This window comes from Plecotus auritus, assembly GCF_963455305.1.
Source record: "Plecotus auritus genome assembly, chromosome: 13".
Taxonomy (NCBI): domain Eukaryota; kingdom Metazoa; phylum Chordata; class Mammalia; order Chiroptera; family Vespertilionidae; genus Plecotus; species Plecotus auritus.
The window spans coordinates 13235304-13262258 of record NC_137779.1 but is presented as its reverse complement, the minus strand read 5'-3'; the positions used below and the strand labels follow the sequence as shown (position 1 = coordinate 13262258).

The 26955-nt window shown below is 46.9% G+C and overlaps 1 protein-coding gene across 4 annotated transcripts in view; it reads right to left on the bottom strand.

Annotated features, from left to right (window-relative positions):
• Nucleotides 1–26955, bottom strand: part of CFAP251 (cilia and flagella associated protein 251) — a 47940-nt gene that overhangs the window by 18108 nt on the left and 2877 nt on the right. For all 4 annotated transcript variants that reach the window (XR_013959548.1, XM_080650128.1, XM_080650129.1 and 1 more), the window contains 13 exons: nucleotides 26369–26707; nucleotides 24036–24176; nucleotides 22624–22733; nucleotides 18924–19035; nucleotides 18594–18674; nucleotides 17329–17406; nucleotides 15778–15828; nucleotides 13518–13732; nucleotides 9624–9818; nucleotides 8435–8685; nucleotides 7773–7924; nucleotides 5310–5483; nucleotides 4106–4290 (listed from right to left, as the gene is read on the bottom strand). Coding sequence is in view for 3 of the 4 variants with exons in the window: in XM_080650128.1 (XP_080506254.1) it covers nucleotides 4106–4290; nucleotides 5310–5483; nucleotides 7773–7924; nucleotides 8435–8685; nucleotides 9624–9818; nucleotides 13518–13732; nucleotides 15778–15828; nucleotides 17329–17406; nucleotides 18594–18674; nucleotides 18924–19035; nucleotides 22624–22733; nucleotides 24036–24176; nucleotides 26369–26707 (2084 nt within the window). In the remaining variant the exon portion in view is untranslated. The remainder of the gene's footprint in view (nucleotides 1–4105; nucleotides 4291–5309; nucleotides 5484–7772; nucleotides 7925–8434; nucleotides 8686–9623; nucleotides 9819–13517; nucleotides 13733–15777; nucleotides 15829–17328; nucleotides 17407–18593; nucleotides 18675–18923; nucleotides 19036–22623; nucleotides 22734–24035; nucleotides 24177–26368; nucleotides 26708–26955) is intronic.

The following is a 26955-nucleotide window of genomic DNA, read 5'->3' as shown; positions in this document are numbered from 1 at the left end:
TGGTCAGAGCACATGCCTGGGTTGTGAGCTCAACCCCTAGTAGGAGGCATGCAGGAGATAGCTGATCCATGTTTCACTCTCACATCAATGTTTCTCTTTCTCCCTTCCTCTTTCTCTAAAAATCAATTAAATTTTTTAAAAAATCTAACAAGTTCATAAAATTAACATTTTTCTTCTGATTAAAAAAAGTATCACATATTGATTGTGAAAATTTTCAAACATGTTGGCGTAAAGCAGAAAATCTAGCCATAAGTACATTGCTGTAACCTTTATCCCAAGAGAATCATGGGAATAGTTTGGTATGTATAACTCGGTAGTTGTTTTATATATATTCTAACCTACATAATTATAATTTTATATGAAAATCTATAAATTAAATAAGTACGATTTTGTATGAAAATATATTCATGCTTATTTGGCAATTTGCTTCATCTCATGTTATATCTTGGGAGATTTTTCCATGATTCTCTGCAGACAGCTTATCTTTTTCTTTTCTTTTTTTAAAATATATTTTTATTGTTTTCAGGGAGGAAGGGAGAAGGGAGAGAGAGAAACATCTATAATAAGAGAGAATCATGGATTGGCTGCCTCCTGCACGCCCACTACTGGGGATAGAGCCCAAAACCTGGGCATGTGCCCTTGACCAGGAGTCGAACCCGGGACTGCAGGCTTATCCACTGAGCCAAACCACTTGGGGCTTCTTTTTTCTTTTCTAAAAACAGCATCATGTTGGCCCAGGCCAAGGGAGCTCAATTGGTTGGAGCACCATCCGGATACGCCAAGGTTGCAGGTTCAATCCCAGTGAGGGCATTTATAAGAAATACCCAGAATGCATAAATAAGTGAAACAACAAACAGATCTCTCTCTCTCTCTCTCTCTCTCTCTCTCTCTCTCTCTCTCTCTCTCTCTCTCAATTAAAAAAATAAAACTTGAAAAATAAAAGCATCATGTTTCAGTGCACTGACAAGCAACCATCTAACTAATCCCCTATTAATAGACATTTGGATTGTTTCCATTTTTAAAAATATTTTCAAACAAGACACCCTTTGACTTATGTCTTGGCATACTGTGAGCCCTTCTGGGGCCGAGTTCCTGGAAGTCAGAGATACCATCAAATTTAATCGAGGGTAACGGATTGCGCTCCCAAAGGTCGCCCGATTCCAGCCCCGCAGCAGCGGCTGGGGAGAAGTGCCCTTCCCCTTGGCCCCTCGCCGACACCAGGCGCCATCGATCATTTTTATCTTTGCTAATCTGATTTGTGGAAACGGTGTCTTGCTCTCATTTGCATTTTTGCGATTCCAGTGAGCATCTGCTCAGGTTTATTGGCCTTTCCCTGTGAACTGCCTTTCCGTGTCCTTTCAAATATTTTTAAATGCATTTGAAACCTGTTTTCAGATTTATCATGAAAAGACAGTTCCTTCCCAACTAAGGTGTGGTTACAAGGCTTTATTATTCCTGCCACTTCCAGGCTTTTCGTGAGGGGTTTTACTTGGAAGGATGAAATGTTTGAACCAGAGGTGGTGGTTGAACATTGTGAATAAATACACTCAGTGCCCCAGACCTGTCCTATAAAATGGTTAGTTTTATCTCAATACATTTATTTCTTAAGAAAGATACTGCCCTGCCGAAACCGGTTTGGCTCAGTGGATAGAGCGTCGGCCTGCAGACTGAAGGGTCCCGGGTTCGATTCCGGTCAAGGGCATGTACCTTGGTTGCGGGCACATCCCCAGTGGGAGGTGTGCAGGAGGCAGCTGATCGATGTTTCTCTCTCATCGATGTTTCTAGCTCTCTATCCCTCTCCCTTCCTCTCTGTAAAAATATCAATAAAATATATTTAAAAAAAAAAAAAAAGAAAGAAAGATACTGCCCTGGCCAGTGTGCTCAGTGGTTACAGTGTCGACCTGTGCATCTAAGGGTTGCAGGTTCGATTCCTGGTCAAGGGCACCTGTGGGAGGCAACCAGTCAATGTGTCTCTCTCACATCAATGTTCTCTCTCTCTCTCTCCCCCCCCCCCCCCCGCCGCTTCCACTCTCTCTAAAAAGTCGATGGGAAAAAATATCGTCTGGTGAGAATGAAAGAAAGAAAGAAAAAAAGAAAGAAAGAAAGAAGAAAGAAAGGAGGGAGGGAGGGAGGGAGGGAGGGAGGGGAGAGGGAGGAGAGAGGGAGGGAGGGAGGGAGGGAGGGGAGAGGGAGGGAGGGGAGAGGGAGGAGAGAGGGAGGGAGGGAAGGGAGGGAGGGAGGAAGGAAGAAACTCCTGAGTGTGTGGCTCCAAGTCCTGGTCGGTGACTGCCGGCGGAGCTTCAGGCCTGGAGCCTTCCCCTGTCCACGTGCTCAGCAAGCTCCATCTTCTCAGGACTGGGCACGTCTACAGGATATTCTCTGTCCAATAAGTTTGTGTCCATTAACGGTGACGTACGAAGACTCTGCAATCTTCCTAAAACTCCTTTTTACACATTTCCTTCAAATGCCTCCTCCCCGTGTTTTCATAGTTGTTGGTTTTTTTCTTTTAATTGTGCTGGATTTCTCTCTGGTTCCGCCACACGACAGGGCACTTCTCAGTCATTTCTCCTTGTGCCGTTCGGGTGATTGTGGCCTTTGGGGGACCCATCTCATTGAGATACATTTTTTTAAATGACCTTCTCAAGCCTGGGGTCAGCTGCTGTTGACCACTTTCCTGACCCCCTTCTCTGGGCAGGGTCATGAGAGCATTCTCACTCTGTCTCTCCTGCCTCAGTGCCCCTGCTCTCCCCAGCCACGCCCACGCAGCAGCCAGGCCGCAGGCAGAAAGAGGCTGCCCCGCAGGGCTGAGTAGGTAGGATCCCAAAGCCAGGCCTGCATCGGGGCCCACTTGTGCCAAGCGGACAACAGAGCCAGAGCCAGGCTCAAGGGCCCAGCCCTGCTGCTTGGCCTTGCTTGGTCGCCTCTCTGGTCCTGGGTGGGATCATACTCTGCAGGGCGGTTTGGATGAAATGAGATGACAAGGCCAGAGCCAGGGCCCCCGCAGGGATGGTGCACAGCAGTCAGTATTTTCACGAGGAGCTGACCCCGGACGCCCAGGGCAAGCAGCACCAGAGGCAGCACCGGAGGCAGCACCAGAGGCCGGCCACAAACGCAGAGCTGCTTCGGGGCAGAGGAGCTGCTGCTCTCAGATGCCAAGCTTCAGGTGCACTGGGCTTGGTCCGTGGACCTCTTCTCCAGCCACCCTTCCCTTCTGGAACCTTCTCTTGGCTCATGGCTTTAAAGCACCATGTGCTCTTGCCCTCGGATCTCCAACCCAGCCTTGCCCATGAACTCCACTCCTCCCATTAAAATGCAAACTCCACGATGAAAGACGGTTTTGTTTGCGTCCTCACCTTCAGCACCTAGAACAGCACCTGGCTCAGGTAGGGGCTCAGGAAGTACTGGGTAAACACAGCAAGGCACTCCCATGACCTGAAAAACTCCTTGCAAACCAAGAGTAAGAACAATCAAACATCTGGTGGTATTGGGTTGGCTATATCTGTTTTCCTCCACTAGGGAATAGTGGGAGTTTTTTTTTTAAATCCTGACTCCAGGATATTTTTTCCATTGATTTTTTTAGAGAAAGTGGAAGGGAGGGAGGAAGGAGTAGAAGGAGAGAGAGATAGAGAGAGAGAGACAGAGGGAGAGAGAAGCATTGATATGAGAGAGACATCCATTAGTTGCCTCCCACATGCACCCTGGGCCGGGGATCAATCCTGCAACCGAGGTATGTGCCCTTGACCAGGAATTGAACCTGTGACCATTTGGTTTGTGGGCCAACACTCTAAGGACTGAGTAACACTGGCCAGAGCAGAATGGAAGGTTTTTTTGAGCTTCGGTGACTTTTCTGGCTCCTTCATTGCGCCTCAGGCACTGAGTTCTGGGTGCCTTATCTCTGTGCAGGGCGGGGCTCAGAAGCAAGGGCTCTGGGCTGGAATCTTGCCTCTGGCACTTCCCAGCCCTGTGATCTTATGTGTGCCTCAGTTTCCTCCTCTGCAAAACCAGTGATAGCCATGCTGCTCACAGGTCCTTAAGCTGGGACTTGAAATGGGCCCGGGCTGAGAAATTGAATACGTGCCATGTCAGTGGGAACCCCCGGGCGTACCTGCACATTTTGGTGGTAGAATTGAAAAGTTTCACTTTGTAGCCGCTGTTGGAGATGAGCAGGAAGAGTTCCTTGGTGAGTGGTGGGTACCAGATCATACAGGTGGGGTAGTTGCCCTGGTCAGTTTGGTGAATGTCCAGCACTTCCAGGTGGTTTTTGTAGCTCTGGAGAAGATTATACTCGATCTGCAGAGGAGCCCAGACGGACAAACATGAAGACTGAGCTGGATGAAGTCAGCCCAAAGTCCTATTCTAAGAGAAGACTGGACTAGACCCTTAACCTAAAAAGCTACCATGAGGGAGTATTCATTACGAGCAAAATGAGGAGTAAGCGCTCTGAAGCATGATGCCATTTAATGCTCACCACTCCCCGGCCGAGTAGTACTGCTGTGCCCATTTTACAGATGAGAAAACCGATGTTCAGAGAGGTTCAGGGGCTTGTCCAAGGTCACACGGTTAAGAAGTGGTAGGGTGAGGATTCAAATTTAGGTCCAACTGACTCTAAAACCTGAACTCTTACAGTTATGTTATACTGCTTCCTTTCCCATTATTTTGGGGGTAGGAACTCATTCATACCTAAGTCTCAGCACTTGATAGTCATAAATTAGCGGCCTGCTGAATTTCACCCACAGGTAGGTTTTGGTGGCCAAACCAGGATGGAAGGATGGATGGATGGATGGATGGGTGGATGAATGGATGGGTGGATGGGTGAAGGGAGAATAAAAGAAGGGAGGGGAGGGAAATTAAGATGATGGACAGATAGACTGATTGATTTCAAATGCTTTTGGCTTGATCATGTAACATTACATTTGACGCTACCCCTGCCTTTCCCTCTTATCTCACATTCTCTGTTAGTTGTCACATTTAGGTAACAGCCTGCCCCCAACCCCTGGATACGAAGAAGTGTCAGTGAGTGTCGGCTTTCCAAATTACACTGAGAGGTGAGGGCGGCTAGGTTTTCTACGCTGTGGGAATACCATCTCCCTGCCGCCCGCCGCGCTGCTTCCCAGAAGCCTCCTCACTCCGGACACGAGTCGGAACCGTGTTAAGACCAAGTACCAACTCGAAGAGGTTTACACTACTTCTTGGTACATTCATTGTCTCCAAGAGACACAGACATGTGGGCCCGGGTCTGAGCCGGACACCAGGGATGGAACACCAATGAGACACACTGGTGGCCCGGTGAAAGAAACGACCCAGCTCACCAGGAGCCTGTCTCTCCCGAGGCTCAGCAGTCTAGGCTCATTGCTATCCAGGTGAACGCCGAACAGGAGACTTCGGATGCTCTGGCGATGGGAACGCAGTCTTGCCAGGTATTCCCAGACCCTCTGACTATTTCTCACCTTGACCATGTAAACGGCCACAGTAAAATTTGCATCCTAAGAGCAAAAGAACAGAAGTTATTCCATTTTACAGTTTTTAACTTAAAAATCATCCTTATTGCCCTGGCTGGATAGCTCAGTTGGTTAGAGCGTTGTCCTAATATGCCACGGTTATGGGTTCGATCTCGGTGAGGGCACATACAGGAAGCAACCAATGAATGCATAAACAAGTGGAACAACAAATCAATCTCTCTCTCTCTCTCTAAAAAGCAATTTAAAAAGTCATCATTATGTTTTTCGTACCAATTTTGCTGTTAGGATATTTTGTCTGAAAATAAATCTTTGTCTATCGGAGCAAGTGGTAAAATGATGCCCATTTTACAGATGAGAAAATTGAGGTTGAAAGTAGGTAACTCACAAAGGTAGTGGGGGAGCAGGTGTGTCTATGACACCACCTCGTCCCCACCTCATTCTCTGTGGAAGCCTGGACTCATTTTGCCTTTGTCTCCCATCTCTATATCCAGCTACACAAATGAAAAGGTAGACTTTTTTTCTAAAAAGTATGATGGCTGAGCCCTGGCCAGTGTGGTTAAGTGGGTAGAGTTTCATCCCTTGAACCAAAGGGTGGTGGGTTCGATTCCTAGTCAAGGGCATGTACCTGGGTTGCAGGCTCAATCCCTAGCCCCGGTCAGGGGTGCATTTGGGAGGCAACCAATCGATGTGTCTCTTTCACATTGATGTTTCTCTCTTTCTCTCCCTCTCCTTCCCTCCCTTCTACTCTCTCTAAAAAATAAATTGAAAAAATATCCTTGTGTGAGGATTAACAAAACAAAAAAATGACTTTATTGTTCTCCTAAAATGACACATGCTCACTACAAAAAAATATTTTTTTTAAAGTATCATGGCTGAGAGTGACACAGTCAGAGAGTGGGTGAGAGTGGCCTGAAGGGACACTCAGTGGGTGTGTGGCGGGAGGCGAGAGGGGTGGCTTCTGGCCTTCGGCAGTGCTGTGATCGGACCGGAAGGCAGGTCAGGCCGAGGCCGGAGGCGATGGGGAAGCACCGGAAGGGATGGACAGCAGTTTTGTCGAGTGAAGACTGTTGCTTTGTCTCTTCCCACAAACATCCAGGCGGGATGAGAACAGTGCCGACTAAGTGAACTGGCAGGAAGGGAGAGGGCGGAGGTCGGAGGAAGTCTTCACTGGATTTAGGAACCCTATTCATAGAGGGGAGGACAGAATCCAAAGCACGGGTGGAAGACTTGGCTTTGAGATAAAGGAGAATGTCATCTTGTCACAAAAATGAAAGGGACAGATGAGAGGATGGATGCAGAGAAGGGCCCCCAAAACTAACAAACCACAGTGAGTTGTCAGGGTGTCAGGGTCCAAGCTTGGAAGTTCTGAGGCCCTGGCTTATTTTCAGGCAAAAGTCTCCTCACCCCACCCCTTTCTCTTTTGATAACAGCTTTATTGAGCTATAGTTTACATACAGTTACACTTCATTTAAAGTGTATGGTTCAATGGGTTTTAGTATATTCCGAGCTGTACATCCATCATCAAAATTTTAGAGCATTTTCAGCACCCCCAAAAGAACCCCTGTATCCTTTAGCAGCTATTCTCCATCCCTCCCAATCCCCCAATTTTTTAATGTTTTTTAATTTATTTCAGAGAAGAAGGGGGGGAGAGAGAGAGAGAGAAACATCAATGATGAGAATTTTCAAATGGCTGCCTCCCGCATGCCCCCTACTGGGGACTGAGCCCTAAACCCAGGCATGAACCCTGACCAGGAATCAAACCCTGACCTCCTGGTTCATGGGTCAATGCTCAACCACTGAGCTACACTAGCCAGGCCCCCCTCTCTTTTAAAAAAATTTTTTTTAGAGAGAGAGGAAGGGGGGAAGAAGGGGGGAAGAGAGAGAGAGAGCGACTGATTTGTTGTCCCACTTATTTATGCATTTATGGGTTGATTCTTGTATGTGCCCTGACCAGAGTGACCAGAGATCAAACCCACAATCTCTGTGAATCAGGATGACACTCTAACCCAGTGGTCGGCAAACCGCGGCTCGCGAGCCACATGCGGCTCTTTGACCCCTTGAGTGTGGCTCTTCCACAAAATACCACGGCCTGGGCGAGTCTATTTTGAAGAAGTGGCGTTAGAAGAAGTTTAAGTTTAAAAAAATGGGCTCTCAAAAGAAATTTCAATTGTTGTACTGTTGATACTTGGCTCTGTTGACTAATGAGTTTGCCGACCACTGGTCTAACCAACTGAGCTACTGGGTCCAGTGCCTCCTTTGGTTTTAAATAAGGTTGCTGAACCACACAGGACAGTTCTCAGCGAAAACACTCACCGCGGTTGCCATGTACTGGGAGTTATGGGAGAAGCTTATGTGAGTCACACTGGTCCTGGAATATTTGAAAGGCTCTGGAATTCCATTTTCCAAGGACATTGCATCAAGAATGTAAACTGTCCCCTCTGTGAAGCCAGCTCCAAGAAGGTCTCCTGAAATCACAAGCCAGAGAACAGTGGTCGAAAAGGGATTTTTGCCTGGCTGGTGTGGCTCAATGTTGAGCGTCAACCTATGAACCAGGAGGTCACAGTTCAATTCCAGTACAGGGTACATGCCCAGATATTGCAGGCTTGATCCCCAGTGTGGGGCGTGCAGGAGGCAACCGGTCAATGATTCTCTCTCATCATTGATGTTTATCTCTCTCTCCCTCTCCCTTCCTCTCTGAAATCAATAAAAATTTTTAAATTTTTTAAGAAACACAGACTCTGTGCCAGTTCTTGTCTGTGACAGACAAGGTCCCTTGTAGGAGAAAAAAACCCTGAAAAGCATGACAGCCTGGGATGAACGCTCAGAGACCCCCAAGCACAGAGGGGAAGGTGTCTTGTCCGGCCAGGCGGAGGGAGTCGGGTCAAGGCGAACTTCCAGCAGCCGTGACGGCCAAGGCCGCAGCCATTTGTGTCTGCTTCGCTCTGGAACCCAAGAGACTGATAAAATGAAAATACCTTCGGGGTTGTAGGTCAGACTCTGGATTCCAAGCCCCTTCTCGAAGACTCTGCTGAAAAGGTATTTTTTCTTCCTGTAATCCCACACTTTGATCATCCCACAGAAACTCCCGATGGCGATGAGAGGCTGATAGGGGTGGCAGGCGATAGCACAAATGGCTTCCTTGGGCTCTATGAGTAACTTCTCCAGCTTGGTCTCATCTGCCTTTAAGTGGTACACGATCGCATCAGATGTTCCGATAATAAAATTCCTGTTCGCCAAGCAGAGACCGAACAGCATCAGCGTTTGCAGGGAGCGGGTGCGCCAGCCACGCTGCTTCTAATTGCCCATGAAACGCCTCTGTCGTCTGTAATTTAGTGACATTATTAACCCAACGCCTCCAAAAATATACCACGCACCCCCAACAGCCTCCATTTGCAAGTAAAAAAGCCCACATTTCTCCATGGAAATTGAGTCATTAGGCATGCAGATGGACAGTCGGTTGTACAATTAGCTAATCTGCACATGCAAATATTCATTTGTGTATGCAAATATGGAGCTGGGCGCACACATACAGCCGCGCCTGCAGATACCGCCAGGGTAATTGAGCAGGCTCACAGATAATTCCGTCTTGAAATGTTATGGCTATTAATTATCAAAGGCCTTTAACTGCGCCGCGAGGACAAACTCGGCTTCCAGAAGAGACCAGCCTGCAAGCAAAGGACTCCAGGCGGAGCAGAGACCAGAGCTCAGGGATAAGCCCTTTCAGCTTCCAGTCACGAAAAATTCTTCAAATGAAATTCATGTTTCATTTCTAAAAATGAGTAGGGCCCTAACCGGTTTGGCTCAGTGGATAGAACGTCGGCCTGTGGACTGAAGGGTCCCAGGTTCGATTCCAGTTAAGGGCATGTACTTTGGTTGCGGCACATCCCCAGTAGGGGGTGTGCAGGAGGCAGCTGATCAATGTTTCTCTCTCATCCATGTTTCTAACACTCTATCCCTCTCCCTCCTCTCTGTAAAAAATCAATAAAATACATTTTTTTAAAAAAATGAGTAGGGATTATAATCAGCCAGAGAGACCCATCTACCAGCCAGGTCCAGGACTGACCAGGATGGCTGGTTCCCTCACTTCCCATCCCAGGAACGAGGTGGACACTCCAGGCCAATCCTTTCTGACCATTCAAATGACTAGATTCATAAACAACGTACCTTACGACAAAAAGGTCACCTTTTAAAGTGCAGTCTGAAGGGTAGTTTGATTTCTCGGTGGGAGGCGTTGCCGGGGTCTTTGAAAAGGACAGCGTTCTTATGGAGCTCAGTTTGAAGTTGCTGAACCAGTTAATGATGGACAGGGTGCAATCGTAGAACTTAATGTTACCCTTAACGTCACCTGTGACAATATAGCTGAAATGGAGAATAACATCAGTTTGTTAAAGAATAAGTATCGTCTATATTTTTAAACATTTTTTCAAATTAAAAAAAAAATTTTGTTGTTGGTTGGAGAGAGAGATGTTGATTTGTTTCACTTATTTATGCATTTACTGGTTGCTTCCTGCATGTCCCCTGACTAGGGATTGAACCTGCAACCTTGGCATATCGGAATGATGCTCCAGCCGACTGAGCTACCCAGCCAGGGCCTCAGTACCATGTATTGAGCACTTAATTGTATGTCAGGCTCTGGATTCCTTCTGGGCATTGTAAAAACTTCCCTTAATGCTCTTCCCTGTGAGGCTGGTTTTGCTCTTATTGCCTTTACATCTATGGCACTAAGGCTCAGAGAAGTTAAGAAACCTGCTCAATGCCGAAACCAGTTTGGCTCAGTGGATAGAGCGTCGGCCTGCGGACTGAAGGGTCCCGGGTTCGATTCCGGTCAAGGGCATGTACCTTGGTTGCGGGCACATCCCCAGTGAGAGGTGTGCAGGAGGCAGCTGATCGATGTTTCTCTCTCATCGATGTTTCTAGCTCTCTATCACTCTCCCTTCCTCTCTATATTTAAAAAAAGAAAAAGAAAAAATTTGCTCCTTAAAAAAAAAAAGAAAAAAACCTGCTCAAGGCCTGGGTTGCCAGATTTAGCAAATAAAAATGCAGGAAGCCCAGTTAAATGTGAATTTCAGACAAACAATGAGTAATTTTTGAGTGTAAGTTCGTCCCCAATATTGTATGGGACATACTTATGCCTGGCAACCCTTTCAGGCTCATGGGGTAAGACCATGCAGGGGTCCAGGTGTGTCCAACACAAAGTCGCTGCTCTCTGCTCTATGATCCCCTGCTCTCCAAGACCTGCCACAGTGACTTACATTCTCCGCCTTGCAACTGCAGATGACAACAGAGTCTATCTACCGGCCTTGCAAAATCTCACAAGCTGCAAATGGGATACCAGCCACTTTATAAGAAGGCACTGCTGCCCGGCCAGTGTGGCTCAGTGGTGCATCGTCGACCCAGGTACCAAGAGATCACGGTTCGATTCCCGGTCAGGGCACATGGCTGAGTTTCGGGCTCCATTCCCAGTAGGGGGCATGCAGGAGGCAGCCGATCAATGATGTTTCTCTCGTCGATGTTTCTCTCTCTATATCCCTCTCCTTTTCTCTATCTAAAATACAATTAAAACATATTTTTTAAAAACGAGAAGGCACTGCTCTTAGAGGAATTGTAAAACCCTGTCCAATCACCACAGCCAAAGGCAAAGATGCTTTTATTTCCAGTCCTCAGATCCATCCCAAATGGGCTTGCTCTCTCTATATTTTTAATTCATTTCAGAGAAGAAGGGAAAGGGAGAGATAGAAACATCAATGATGCAAGAGAATCATTGATTCTCCTGCACGCCTCCTACTGGGGATCGAGCCTGCAACCCAGGTATGTGTCCTTGACTGGAATCAAACCTGGGACCCTTCAGTCTGCAGGCCGACGCTCCATCCACTGAGCCAAACCAGCAAGGGCAAGGACTTGCTTTTGTTAAGCCTCTGACATAATTCTAATCACGGGGGAAGTGTGTGTGTGGGGGTTGTTTCCTCTTACATACCCAAAGTGATTAAGTGAGGTTTCTGATTAATAAGCAAGGCAGGTGGGCTGTGTAATTGGCGAAAACGTCTTTCTCTGCCCTCTGCTGGACAGAAACGGCAAAACAGGCCACGCGTTTTCAGAGAGCTTTCCTGGCTGGGTTTCATTTAACATGGGGGGAAGCAAGGCCTGGTCTTTCCTGGGCCCTAACCCCCGACTAATTCAAGGTTGATGGCATCGTGAACTGCATTTCCACTACTGATCTCTTCGCACCGCTGAGTGAGGATGACAATTTGCATTTCTCTGTAAACCTGCACCTCAGTGTCTGCTGTACAAAAGAAAGGAAAGGGCCCTGGCCGGTTTGGCTCAGTGAATCTCTGCTCAAGGGCCCGTCACTGGGTTGCAGGGTCGATCCCCAGCGCTGGTTGGGGCGTGTGCAGGAGGCAAGCAATCGATGTGTCTCTCACATCGGTGTTTCTCTCTCTCTCTGTCTCTCCCCCTCCCTTCCACTCTCTAAAAATCAATGGAAAGAATATCCTCCGATGAGGATTTTTAAAAAAAGGAAAGGAAAGGGAAGGCAAAGCAGCTTTCAGAAAGCCGGTGGCACGGGGACTCCGACCATACGGGCAGGGTTCTGGTCTTTAGGGAATTTTCTCCATCCTTTTGGGAACTTCTCTATCACACTAATGAGGACTATTTGGCTTAGAGCTCCCCTGTGCCAGACAGTGAGCTAAGAGGTTTCCATGCCTTGTCTCCCTAAATCCTCATGAAATCACTCGGAGTTGGATACTGTTGTTGTGTCCATCTTACAGATGGAAAAATGGAAGCTTGACAAAGTTCAGTTCTTTGCCCACTCAGCAAGATAGGGATGTGTCTGGAATGGGAACCCCTCTCTCTATGAGGTGAAGGCTTTTTAAAAAATATATATTTTTAGTGATTTCAGAGAGGAAGGGAGAGGGAGAGATAGATAGAAACATCAATGATAGAATCATTGATTGGCTGCCTCCTGCACGCCTCCTACTGCGGATCGAGCCTGCAACCCAGGCATGTGCCCTTGACCGGAATCGAACCTGGGACCCTTCAGTCCCCAGGCCAACACTCTATCCACTGAGCCCAACTAATTTCCCTGGATATATTCTATGCATATTCAAAATACAGGTATACATTCAAAGGGGTTTTTAATACCTTTATAGGCCCTAGCCAGGTAGCTCTGTTGGTTAGAGCATCAATCCAATATGCCAAGATTGTGGGTTCAATCCCCAGTCAGGGCACATACAAGAATCAACCAATGGCCAAAACCGGTTTGGCTCAGTGGATAGAGTGTCAGCCTGCGGACTGAAAGGTCCCAGGTTCGATTCCGGTCAAGGGCACGTAACTTGGTTGCGGGCACATCCCCAGTAGGAGGTGTGCAAGAGGCAGCTGATCGATGTTTCTCTCTCATCGATGTTTCTAACTCTCTATCCCTCTTCCTTCCTCTCTGTAAAAAATCAATAAAATATATTTAAAAAAAAAAAAAGAATCAACCAATGAATGCATGAATAAGTGGGATAACAAATCAACGTTTCTCTCTCTCCCTCCCTTCCTCTCTCTCTAAAAATCTATAAAATAAAATTTTATAAAAGACTTCGATGGTCTTTTTAAGAAATGAAATCTATATATATAAAAGGCTAAGTGACCGGCCAACCAGCCAACCGGCCAACCGGCCAGTAGGTACGATGTACACTGACCACCAAGGGGCAGACGCTCAACGCAGAAGCTGCCAAGTGACAGCAACTCTGCAGAGTGCCCTCTCGCACTCTGGGACCCCTCGGGGGATGTTGGACTGCCAGTTTCAGCCCAATCCCTGCAGGCCAAGCTGAGGGACCCCACCTGCCGGAGGGACCCCGCTCACTCCGCAGATGCCCTTTGAGCCCCGGCGCCACCCCAGGTATGGCCAGTAGGGGAGGGACTCGGGAGGTTGGCTCCAGGGTGTGGCCAGCCCACCTCGCCCAGTCTCACCCGCTGGCCACCTTCTGATTAATTTCCTTTCAATGTGCACGAATCCATGCACTGGGCCTCTAGTATTTCTATAATCATCTACAGCTACTTTTTAGTTCCGTTAATTACCTGTCAACTGTAGTAAGCACAGTGATACCCTCTTTCTGCAAATGAACCAGTTTACAAGGCTTGATGTAGGGAAGGGCCGGAGAGGCGGAGGCAGATAGCGGCGGACGGTACACATCCCAGACCACCAGCTTCCCTTCCAGGGTCGCCGAGAGGACTTGTGTTAGATTCAGATGAAAGATGGACTGGCTGAACTTCCCCACGTGCTTGTTGAATGTCTGCATTTCAAAAGGCAGATTATGAGTTATCGTTGGTGATACGTATAAAACAAACTGTTTACCAACACACGGCGTTTTATAATACTGCCCTGAAATATAGTAGAAAGAGATACAAAAGTTAAAAAAGCACAAATCAATCCCTTAAAAAAAAGGCTCCCCTGTGGATTGCCCTGCTCCAGGCAGCTCTGAAGTTCACGTGCTAAGACTGAGTGAAGGGTTGTGTACTCTGTCCATTAAACTGTTTGCTTAGAGCAAATGCCAGAGTGGCCAACCTCTGCTTCCACCTGTTCCACTTTTCCCACTGAGGTTTCAGAGACGGATAAAGAAACCAAGGTCTGTGGTGGGCAAAGGCACGCCCCAGCCGTGAGACACCCTGCACAATCCTCCCAGGCTCCCTGTGATCATCAATTATTTTCTCTTCAGGGGAAGTGAAGCACTGTCCATGGAAGTGTCCCTCAGACTCCCTGTGAAGTTTGTGCTGCGTAAAATAAGGCACGAGGTGGCCTTAGACAACGTCTTAGAGGGGAAGTGTAGAGAGAACCCAAGCAGTGAGTGAAGCCCCTCCGTGAGGGATCAGCAAATGAAATAAATGAAAGAAACTCGCAGTCTGTCTGGCATACAACGCAGTACGTGTGCTGCCCAATTGTCTAAGATCCTACGGTTTACCTCGTCTGGCCGGAACACAACAGAATCAGTCAAAACAAAACAAAACTGGTTAAGCAAGCAAGGGCACCGGGCTTTTTCTAAGAGCAGCCCCGTTTTAATACAAAGCATTTTTATTATTTCAAACTGCAGAGACTCCGTGGAACATAACTGCCACGAATAACTGGAACTGGCTGTATTTATTTGTTGATAATTTGATCTACAAAAAACAAGAGTTTGCAGACAGAATCATCTCTCCCATGTCCATCCGTCTCATCTTCTTCTTTCCTCTTGGCATGCCCTCTTCAAAATGGAATTTCTGTGAGTCACACCAGGAGTGAAGACGGAAAGCAGAAAAACGATCCTGTGGTTCCCGCTGAGCACAGACTACGTGGGCCTCAGGTCAGGAAACGCGCAGGAGACCGGACTCAGTCCGCGCACAGGCGATCGCTTCGGGTGACCGGGCAAGGACAGTGCTTCCTCCAAGGCCTGGCTCACCGCTCTTCTACTGGCTCTTAAAAATCTAAATGCCCACTATCTTTTTTAAAATGTGCTTTTATAGATTTCAGAGAGAGGAAGGGAGAGGGAGAGACAGAAACATCAGTGATGAGAGAGAATGATCGATCGGCTGCTTCCTGCATGCCCCACACTGGGGATCAAGCCCACAACATGGGCATGTGACCTGACCAGGAATAGAACTGTGACCTCCTGGTTCATAGGTCCATGCTCGACCACTGAGCCACACCAGCCAGGCTCAGTATCTTTATTACTCTGAACACTGAGCAGCTAGCTACTCTACGTTCAACCACTCTACTTATGTGATTCCATATTAACGTCCCTCCTTTGTCATATATGCACACATAGCCTACTGAAGCCATCACTTTCTGGGGGGGGGGGATATTTTCTCATGGAAGTAAACTTCCTTTTCTATAATGCTTTATTTATTTTTTATTTTTTTAAATATATTTTATTGATTTTTTACAGAGAGGAAGGAAGAGGGATAGATAGTCAGAAACATCTATGAGAGAGAAACATCGATCAGCTGCCTCTTGCACACCTCCTACTGGGGATGTGCCCGCAACCAAGTTACATGCCCTTGACCGGAATCGAACCCGGGACCTTTCAGTCCGCAGGCTGACGCTCTATCCACTGAGCCAAACCGGTTTTGGCTAACATTTTATTTTTAACAGCACATCTGTTATTTTCAACTGACAAATTCAATATGGTAAAGGACCCAACTAAAAGTATTTTTATATCCTATTTCCCTATATTAAGACATGCAAAGAGCAGCCCCAAAAGACTAAGCTCACACATACATGTTTATTCTACACAAAGTCAGATGTATAAAAAAGCGATGGGAAAAAAAATATATAAATAAATAAAAAAGCGACGGACATACTCACCTTGTCTGTTAAAAGTGGGGCACTGTGAATAAGTATCTCTCTCTCTTCATTCTGGTAAGCACAGAAAAAAACAAACCATCACTACTAAAACAAAGACCTGGTTTCCCAAAGAAGAACTAACCACGTAACAACAAAATCGAAACACGCTCGTCTAAACAGGCTCAGAGCTTCGCAGCTTCTCCAGGTAAGAGGACCTGCTGCCTCCAGGGACGGCCAGAAACATTCAGCCAGGAGAGCAAATACGTGAACAGTCACCACAAGTGACTGTGGCCTGAAATGGTGGCCGGTGCGAGTGGATTCTGCATGTATGAGGCTTCCAAGCTCTCACAAACACCGGAAGTAAGGGTTATCACCGAAAAGCAGCCAAGCAATGTTTTTGTTATGCACTGGCATATTTTATTGGGGTGAAAGGGACAAAACATAAAACTAGCCATCGGCCATTTTAAAGTGTACAATTCAGAGATACTTAGTATGTTAACAATGCTGTGTAACCATCATTCCTCTCCCCAAAGGGAAGCCCCTACCCATTAAGTGGTCCTGCCCCAGCCCCTCCTCCCGCCCCCGACAGCCACTATTCTGGATCCTGTCTAGGTGGGTTTACCTATTCTGGACATTTCACATAAATGGAGTATTATTCCATTTACACTACGTGACTTTTTGTGTCTGGCTTCTCTCCCTCAGCGTCACATTTTCAAGGTTCATCCATGTTGTAGGATGAAATCAGCTCTCCATTCCTTTTAATGGCTAACTAATATTCCATCGTATAGATGGACCATCTTTTGTTTATCCATTCATGTGTTGATGGACATTCGGTTTGGTTATTGCAAATGCCGCTGCTGCTGGAACACCTGTGTATTTTTTTGTCTGTTTTCAATTCTTTTGAGGCTATACCTAGGAATTGCTGACTCATATGGTAATTTTACATTTAACTTCTTAAAAAAATACGTTGTTACTGGTTTTTGAGAGAGAGAGAGAGGGAGGGAGAGGGATAAAAGATAGAAACATCCATGATAGAGAAACATTGATGAGCTGCCTCCTGCACACCCCCTACTGGGAATCGAGCCTGAAACCCCAACATATGCCCTGATGGGAAATCGAACCAGCAACCTCTTGGTACATGGGATGATGCTCAATCCACTGAGCCACACCGGCTGGGCTATGTTTGACTTTTGATCTTGTTTTAATGTCATAATTTTGCCCTGTGTCAGTATATATATTGCTGATCTGTTTTCTAATCCTTTCTAAAAGGCCCAAGATCTAAAACAAAAACAAAACAATAAACACCACCCTATACTTTAGACCTGTTAAATATATTCATATATATATATTTGCCTTTTTACTTAAAAATTAAATAAAATTTAAATGATCTACTTCAGATTGATATGCTAATTTCCAATGTGACTAAAATACTGTAATTAAATCAAAACATTTCAATATATTTATTGCTTCCTAAGTAGATACAATATTGTTACATTACCAAAACATCTGTCCTCAAAGGATGAACATGTGTTTGTTAATACATTTAAAACAAATCGAAATATTTGTACTTACCCACAAATAATATATGGCCTGTATTTTACTATTGCTCACCAATTCTTTATTATTTGTTGGATTAAAAATAACATAGTTCTGAAATATAAAGTATGGAGACGTATTACAATAAACAATAAATTTTCTGTTTCTCTCTGGTTAAGCTAAATGTTAAAATTAAGTGAGATTTTTATTAAAATACATAACTGAATAGGAATATAAAACAGAGCAGACATGGCATTTTATAAGCACTAGGAATATAATTTAAATACCGGTCATTAAAGTTAATGGTCTCAGTGTATTCCCTTTCTTAGTCTTATTTATTATAACTCATCATCTAGGAATTAGAACAAGCAAAAGTAAGCCAGTATTCACCAACAACCTTTATCCTGTGTTCTTTAGGAGAAAGGCCGCTGCGTACACATTTCTGAACCTGACAGGGCCACAGGTAGCTTGGAATGAATACAAAATATTGGAAGGGGATTCTGCTTCCTGCCAAAAATGCTGAATAGCAGGGGTACTTGGCTCCCTTCCCCAAAATCAACCCCGCAGATACTACAGAAGTGAGGGAAACGTGCAATGCAGAAATTAAACAATCCCACAACAAAAAGCGAGAAATCCCGGGAGACTTTCCACGTACGTCATAAGACGGCATGGGTACAGCCCCAGGTGCAGGGTTACAGATGTGGCATCAAGAAGCAAGGTGGACGAAGACGGTGAATGCACATACACACAGCCCATGGGCACCGACAATAGGGTGCGGGAGGCCTAGGGAGGGGAGGGAGGGTGGGGGCGGGCTGGAGGGGGTCAATGGAGGAAAAAAGGGGACATATGTAATACTTTCAATAATAAAGCATTATTAAAAAAAAAAAAAAAAAGGCAGCAGCAGCAGGTTGGAGTCCGGCTGGTATGGCTCAGTAATTGAGTGTCAACCTATGAACCAGGAAGTTACAGCTTGATTCCCGGGCAGGGCACATGCCTGGAGTTTCAGGCTCAACCCCCAGTGAAGGGTGAGCAGGATACAGCCCATCAATCTATCGCTCTCTCCCTCTCCCTTCCTCTCTGAAATCAATAACAATATATTTTTTTAAAAAAAAGAATATAGCAGAATCTGGCACATAAGAAGTACTCAAAAAAGTTACTTCTTACCAGAAATCAAATGAGATCTCGGTTATGAAAACGTTTTTAAAATCTCCTGCACCAAAACTCCACTAAAACAAGAAGTCGCTTTGGCCTGGCCTGAGTGTGACTTTAGGTAGATCCTTCCAGGCTCAGACTGGACTCACCTGAAAACCGTACTCTTTGGGAAGGTCCAGCGTGCATGCCGGTGTTTCAGCCGCTAAAGTCCACCTCCAGATGCAAACTCTCTGTAAGTGAGAGCAGACAGGACGGGGTTTCCGGGGGCCTCTGGAGTCACCACACCGCTGGTTAACCCTGTAACTTGTTAACTAAGCACAGCCCCTCGAGCTAAGCCACGAGGCACAGAGCTCCTGACAACGTGGAGTTCAGTCTTCGCAAGAGCATCGCAGATGCCACGCGGCCTGAACAGAGCGGCTCCTGGGGACGCTCTGGATGCGTCGGCCAGCCCACGGAGGCCACCCTGAAGGTCCCTGTACCTGGATTTCAGCATCTGAGATGGTTGCCAGATACTTGGCATCGCGGGTGATGGCTATGGCCCTGATGCCGTCACCTTCCGGGCAGCTGTCGAATACAGTGTGCACGGGAATCCTGCAAGACAGGACGGGGGAACAAGCATTTGCTGGGCCTGCCCTGGTTCCCACAGGGACCCACTTCAAAAGCATAACCACTGTGGATAAACAAATGTGGTATTTCCACACAGCGGAATATTACTCAGCCATGGAAAGGAATGAAGCGCCGACACACACGGCAACGTGGATGAACCTTGAAAACGTCATGCAGAGCCTGGCCGGCATGGCTCAATGGTTGAGTGTTGACCAGCTCGATTCCTGGTCAGGGCACATGCCTGGCTTGAAGGCTTAATCCCCAGTAGGGGGCGTGTAAGGGGCAGCCAATCGATGATTCTCTCTCATTGATGTTTCTTTCTATCCCTCTCCCTTCCTCTCTATGAAATCAATAAAAAGATATTTTTAAAATAATTCTTTATTGTTGAAAGCACTACATATGTCTTCTTTTCCCCCCATTGACCCCCTTCAGCCCGCCCCCGCGCCCTGCCTCAGGCCCTCACCACCCCATTGTCTGAGTCCATGGGCCATGCATATATGTACACAAGGTCTTTAGTTGATTACCTCCCACCTACCCCCCTCCCCCACCTTCCCTCTGATATTCTGCACTCTGTTCCATGCTTCCCTGTCTCTGGATCCACTCCATTCATCAGTTTATTTTGTTACTTAGATTCCACATATGAGTGAGATCAGGTGATTCTTGTCTTTCTCTGAATGACTTATTTCACTTAGCATGATGCTCTCCAGGTCCCTCCATGCTGTCTCAAAGGGTAAGAGATTCTTCTTTTTTACCACTGCATAGTATTCCATGGCATAAATGTACCACAGCTAATAAAAAGATATTTTTAAAAAAGAGTAAGATAGATTGGGGAGTCACCACAATTTTGTGGAAAAAAAAATTGCAAAGCAGCATACACAGCATGTCCTGATCATATGTGCGTGTGTGCGTGTGTGTGTGTTTATGAGAATAGATTCCCAACTAAACAATGGTGACTTGGGGAAGGGGTTTGAGTGTGAAGGACTTTCTTTCTTTCTTTCTTTTTTATAAACTTCTGTACTGTCACCTGGCAAGATTTTAGAACTGTAAGATACAGACAGAGCCTCGACACATGCAGAGATTAATCAGGACATTTAAACATCTACGAGAACCAAAGGAATGCAAAGGACAACAGAAGCCATGATGGAAGTAAGCTGTCACGTTGGGGTCCCCAACTTCCGTCAGAAATGAAGAGCGGGTGGTGGTAAGAAGATTCGATCCAGGAACCTGGCTAGTGGCTCCCCCATTTTTATTTATTTTTTCATTATGGAGCCATTGGTACAGAGAATATGATCAGAGTCCCGCTTGGCCAGAACCAGGTCTGTGTGCTGGCTGAGGGCCAGCCTGGTTCTCTGTCTTCTGGGAAACTCCATCCCACTGTGTAGCCGCCCCAAACATTCACGTGGAAAGGTGGTCCTCACATTGTTGGGAATAGCACAATGATGTCCTTAGTTGGAGGATATATCTTACCCCCGGGGAGATTTAGAATTCAATATAGAGAAGATGAAATCAGTGAGACCTACACTTTTTTTTTTTATCCTCACCCAAGGATATTTTTCCATTGATTTTAGAGAAAGTGGAAAAGAGAGGGAGAGCTAGAGAGAAACATCGATGTAAGAGAAACACATCAATTGGTTGCCTCCTGTACACACCCTGACCAGGGCTCAGGCCAGGGAGGAGCCTGCACCCAAGGTACATGCCCTTGACCAGAATTGAACCCAGGACCCTTTGGTCTGCAGGTTGACACTCTATCCGCTGAGCCCAACCAGCTAGGGCCAGACCTACACTCTTAACATATCTGTGATCAGAGAATCAGTTGCTTCTTATTAGGAATGGGTGATGTTTAAGAGAATTTAACATATCAGAGTCTCTAACATTATATTTGTGATTCTAATTCAAAGTACATAGTTGACTTTGACTTATAATTTTAAATTCAAATCGTATTAGGTTTATAAACAATATTAGGACACTTAAGAGAATTACGATTTGCCATATTTATGTCTAATTTGTTAGATTTACAAGAATCACTTAAGCATGGGTGAAGGATTTAGTTGTTAATGAGACTACTACAGAACCTAAAGATGAAACCAAGTATATTCAATTTTTAAATGCAGTTTAAAATGTTTAAAAGGAGTAAATAATCAAATTTGTAAGTGGAGCCAAACATTAATCAAAGTCCCCTTAAAGGAGGTTGCAAAAATATGCTAAGTTCATAAATAAAATAAGATTTATAAGTTGAAGAAAAAGCTTAAAGAAGAACTATAGTTTTCAATTTGTCACTTTAATAAATGAATATTAATTCCAAAACCAAATAATCTTTTCTGCGTCCCCAAGTCATTTGCAAATCATAAAACTCATAGCGACCTATTGCTTGAATTGTTAGCCACAGATAAGCTTTACATTGTAATGTTTTTGAGAGAGAAAGAGAGAGAGAGAGAGAGAGAGAGAGAGAGAGAGAGAGAGAGAGACATTGATGTGAGAGAGAAACATCGGTTGCTCCCACAAGCGCCTGACTGGGGATTGAACTGCAACCTAGGTATGTGCCCTGACCAGGAATCAAACCTGCAAACTTTTTGGTGTTCAGGATGATGCTCCAACTGAGCCACCCGGCTGGGGTAGATATGCTTTACTTTGTAATTTAAAAAAAAAATCACTGTCTCTCGTTGCTCCCAATCTAGTGGGGGAGGAGACAGCTTTATAAACAAGAAAAAAATCAAAGGATAACCCACTGCAAGGGGCCGCGAGGCCTGGGGAGGAGGAGCTTCCGAGAAGAGGTGCCAGGTACGGTGCCTGCCGCTCTCCCCAACAAGCCTGGCAGGTTGTGCAGTGGTCTGGATAGTGGAACTCCTGTCCACCCAGAACCTCGGAATGTGATCTCCTTTAGAAACAGGGTCTTTGCAGATGTAATTAATTCGGTTAAGATGAGGTGACACTGGACAGGGTGGGCCCTGAATCCAATGACTGGTGTCCCCACAGAAGAGAAGGCAGAGAGATGCGTAGGGGAAATGCTGTGTGAAGACGGAAACAGCCTGGAGGACTGGTCTACTAGCCGGGAGCACTAGGGCTCGCCGGCCGCCAGCAGCAGCCGGGAGAGGACATGGGACAGGTGCTCTCAGGAGAGTCGGAACCAACCCGGCTTCCGACTGCTGGACTCATGAACGGAGAAATCTCTGTTATTTTAAGCCACCCGGTTGGTGGTCCTTTCTCGCAGCAGCCACAGGAAAGGAAAAAGACAGGTATAACTCGATGGGTGCAGTCCTCGCTTCTCTGGGCCTCCAAGCCGGTTAGTGTGACCTGGCTCCCCTCAGCCTAGTCCACTCTGGGGCACAAACAAACTGAGTTTCAGGCTGAAAGAACCAAGAATCGTAAATGGGAAATTCGCCAAGGTGATGTCCATCAGGCCTCGAGGCGACAAGACAGCCAGGCTTCCCTGGCAACCTCTCACTCACCTGTGCCCCATCCCTGGCTTCAGCCTCCCCACACCAGCTCTGTTCATTGCTTGCTGGTCACAGTGGCAGATATTCTACGAAAATTGGGGGGCGGTGGGCGGGGGGGTAGAGACTGTGCCAAGCCTACCCTGTGAAGGAGTCCCATATAATTAACAGGCAGTTGGGCCCTTTGTCGGCCGTGGCGATCCACCGCCTGTCCTCGCTGACGCACATGCAGGAGATCACATTAGGGTGACCCTACGGAAACGGAAACGGAGAGAAGAAGCTTTGAAACATCGAGGATGCAGCCCAGCCCTGGTATCAGGAAAGACTGGGGCCCCACAGAGAACTGAGCCCCTTCCCGGGCGCATGGGGCTGGAAATTCTACTTCTAGGAGGCAGATGCCTTAAGTTGCAGCCACATGTCTGGGACCCCTGGCACAATGCCGAGTATTAACTGACCTCTTGGAAAATACTTCGTGGTGTTTTGTTCTAGGCATTGACTAAGGAAGTCCTTATTTAAATATATGCTAATTGCTCTGGCTGGTGTGGCTCAATTGGTTGAGCTTTGTGCCATGCACCGAGAGATCACAATTCGATTCCTAGTCCAGGGCACGAGCTCAGGTTAGAGGCTCCATCCCCAGTCGGGGGCGTGCAGGAAGCTGCCGATCAATGATTCTCACTCATCATTGATGTTTCTGTTTCTCTCTCTCTCTCTTTCTCTCTCTCTTTCTCTCCCCCCTCCCCCTTCCTCTCTGAAATCAATAAAAAATACTTAAAAATCAAAATAAAAAATTTAAAATACATGTTCATAGAAAGGGGAACAGAGAACTGTCTATCAGGTTAACTATTAGGAAGTTAGACACCAAGGAAACGTGGCACTTGGACAGGTAAATGATGGCTATGAAACGGGCCACAAATGTCAGAGCAGAGGAATCAGAGTGGTGGGGGAGGGCAGGCAGGGAGGTTACTCGGGAAGGCATGGAGCAGGGTGAACATGAAGAAAGATGTGGAGGGAGGGAGGGACAGGACAAACTGATCTACGGAACACTGTCAAGTCAGAAGACCTCGGTTTCCAACCCGCTTCCCCAGGTACCAGTGCCGTCCTGAGCAAGTTAGTTAAATCACTCTGAGCCTCGGTTTCTCCTGAAATGGGGAGATTAATGCCCACCTCTCAGCATGAGCAAGCGGCCCAGCGCCCTCTGAAAGCTGGACGGGAAGCCAAGTGTGAATACGGTTAAGCCCTTTGCGCGTAGTTCGGCGGAGACAACACAATCTATTCTGGCCATGTTTTTACAGAAACGTGAAACACGCAGACATCTTAAATTCGTGTTACTCTAAAATTAAAATCCGTTGCTGTTTGTAAACTGATTCTGATTAGAATCAGAGAGACAACGAACCATAAACTGTGTTCCTAAACACGGTTTGCTACAGTTCAGAAGAGAGGTGGGGAAGCATGAGGGTGATAGAGAGTGAAGTCCGCCCTCGGGATAAAAAACGAAAGCTGCGGCGTCCCAGCTGAAGATGGCCTCTGGGGCCTGCAGTCAGAACAGCCGCCTACCATAAGGTGATGCTGATCGTTCTTGAGAACGTTGAAGATGACCGCGGTGTGGGCGCTGGCGTACAGGAGCACCCTCTGCTTCTCGTCTCGGATGTAGTACACGGGCAGAGAACTGTTCCATCCGAACTTCCAGGTCATGGTCTGGAAGACAAAGGCAAGACGCTAGATGTGCCCAGCCCCGGGCCTTGACTCCAGGCACTTCCCTCATCCCTTCTTCTCCTTGCAGCCTCATCATAGTTCTGGACGTAAGTCAGGTATCCAGACAATGGCCTGTCGATCCCTCGAGGGTTATCGTGAGGAACAAGGCTTTCTCCTTTTTTTTTTTTTTTTTAATATATTTTATTGATTTTTTTTTACAGAGAGGAAGGGAGAGGGATAGAGAGTTTGAAACATCGATCAGCTGCCTCCTGCACACCCCCTACTGGGGATGTGCCCACAACCAAGGTACATGCCCTTGACTGGAATCGAACCTGCGACCTTTCAGTCCGCAGGCTGACGCTCTATCCACTGAGCCAAACCGGTTAGGGCAAGGCTTTCTCCTTTATTCCTAGCATGACCAGCACTAGGTAAACAGTAGGAACCAAATAAATGTTGAAATGCATCAAGTGATGCATAGGAGGTGCAGCTGGGGAAAGCCACAGCTGGTCTGGATGCCACCAGCACAGAGGGGACAGGAGATGGTTACAGTTATACCAAACTGTAACAGTAGTCACCTTAGGCAGAAGGGACTGGGGCAGGGAGGGTGCAAGAAGTGGAATCCTGCCTTTAAAAAAATAAATCAATAAAGAGCATCTATTCATTTAACAGAAAGAAGAAACAACAAAGGCAAAAGGAAAGGGGAAAGATAAAAGGAAAAAGCGCTAAGCAAATCTGCAAAGCAAAAGGGTCCAGGAAAGTTCTGGTTCTGCAGTGAGCCCGAGGCTGACAGGGGACCCACACCTGGGCAGCGGCTTTGGTCAGGTCCGGAGAACAGGCCCCGACGCAGAGACCACTTGCTCTCATGAGTGACGGTCCCTGATTTCCTGGTAGCTGGCTGATCAGGGCAAAAGTCTTCACTGGCTCTAAAACCCAAGGATTCTTTCTTCCAGGCTGAGCAACTGCAAGTTTAACCTTGAACTCCACTGCTCAGAGTAGCCAAACCAACAGAAAGGAGGCTGTCTGTTGTCTGCATTTCCCACTAGGCATCTCCTCCTCCTCCTCCTCCCCCTCCTCCCCCTCCTCCTCCTTCCCCTCCCCTTCCCCCTCCTCCTCCTCCTCCCCCCCCCTCCTCCTCCTCTCCTTGTTAACACCTGTCAAGTGCTTGCTGTGTGTTAGGAACGACATTAAGTACTTCATATACACTCAATCACTTACAAATCTTCCACAGCCATGAATCTACAGGGGAAAAGGAGAAAGGGGGGTGGGGGATGAATCCTAGGAAACAATTTTCAGAAAACAGCAGATGGAGAAAGAAGGGGAAAAAGCCCTTCTCTTCCTTCCCTTGGTAAATGATAACATTTTTACTCCTGGCAGATGGCGCCTCCTGGAACACTGTCAGCGGCCGCGAAGGCAGGTCGCTCTGGGCTGCCTGGTGCCTTCCCACTGGCTTTTAGTTCCCCATACCTTTTACTTGATGATCTGTCTGCAAACGGATCGTTTCAGGAACCAATGAAGGCAGGAGGGGCGAGGAGAGGAGGGAAAAGAAGGCACCGATGCCCTGGCTGGTGTGGCTGGGCTGGTTGGGCGTCATCCCATACACCGGAAGGTTGCTGGTTAGACTGCTGGCCAGGGCACATGCCAGCGTTTCAGGCTCGATCCTCAGTAGGGGTGTGCAGGAGGCAGCCAATAAATATCTCACTCTCACATTCAATGTTTCTCTCTCCCTCTCCCTTCCTCTCTCTCTGAAAATCAATAAAAATTTTACAAGAAGGAATCGATGGAATGGAGGAGTTGTGTCATGAGGGAGGGATGGAGGGAGGGAGGAAGAAAGATAAAGAGAAGAGGGAGGGGAGAGGGAGAGGGAGGGGAAGAAGAAAGGGAGGAAAGGAGTGGGGAGGAGAGGGGAGAGGGAGAGATGGATTTTGAATTCCCTCCCCACACACAAAAAACAAACAAACAGCATCCTGTGCAAAGACAGGCGACACGGGCAGTTCCCCAGATGCAGCGCTCCTTCCTGTCCGCATGCTGTCACCCATCTCCAGCCAGAGCTCTGAACTGGACTTTAAAATACAGTCTGTGATTAGTTTTAAAAGGATCTTTCTGGTGGTATTTCTTTCCACATGCATATGTCCCCCCCCCCCGCCCCTTTCACAATACTCTCAAAGTACCGGGACACAGAAGCGCGTTACACTTACCAAGGGATACACCTTGGCCCTGTCATCCTTTTGAAACAAAATGTCCTTACTGCTGGTGGACACCAGTGAGTCCGTGGGGGTGTGGCCTTTGGGCTGCGCCTCTTTCTCTTTTCTCATGTCGAAGTAGGATACTCTTTTTTCTTGTTTCCTTGCCCCCTTTACGGGTTCTGAAACTCTCCCTTGACCCGGTTCCTCCGGGGGCATTTGGACCGTTTTCTTTTGAAGGGAAGTTACCAGTTTTTCCTCAGAACTGGTGAGCTCCAAGTCATAGTCGTATGATGAGCTCAGGGTGCTCGAACTCCCCACTTGCAATGAATGCTCTGACTCCCTGCGCGTTGTCTTTAAAAAGAAATAAAAGGAGATTGTGATTCCAAATACGATACATCCTCACTTATTTCCCTTTCTTTTCCTAAGTCAGCCAGGCTCAGTGTTAGCCTCGCACTGGAACTAGGAAGTGTTTTTAAAAGGAGCCTGGACATCTTGGTATTCAAATAACATGGATCGTGGGTGCGACTGGTTTATCCCTGGCCTTCCAGCAGACCACAACAGCACAGTCATTCTCCTGGTGGTCTCCAAATGGCCAACTA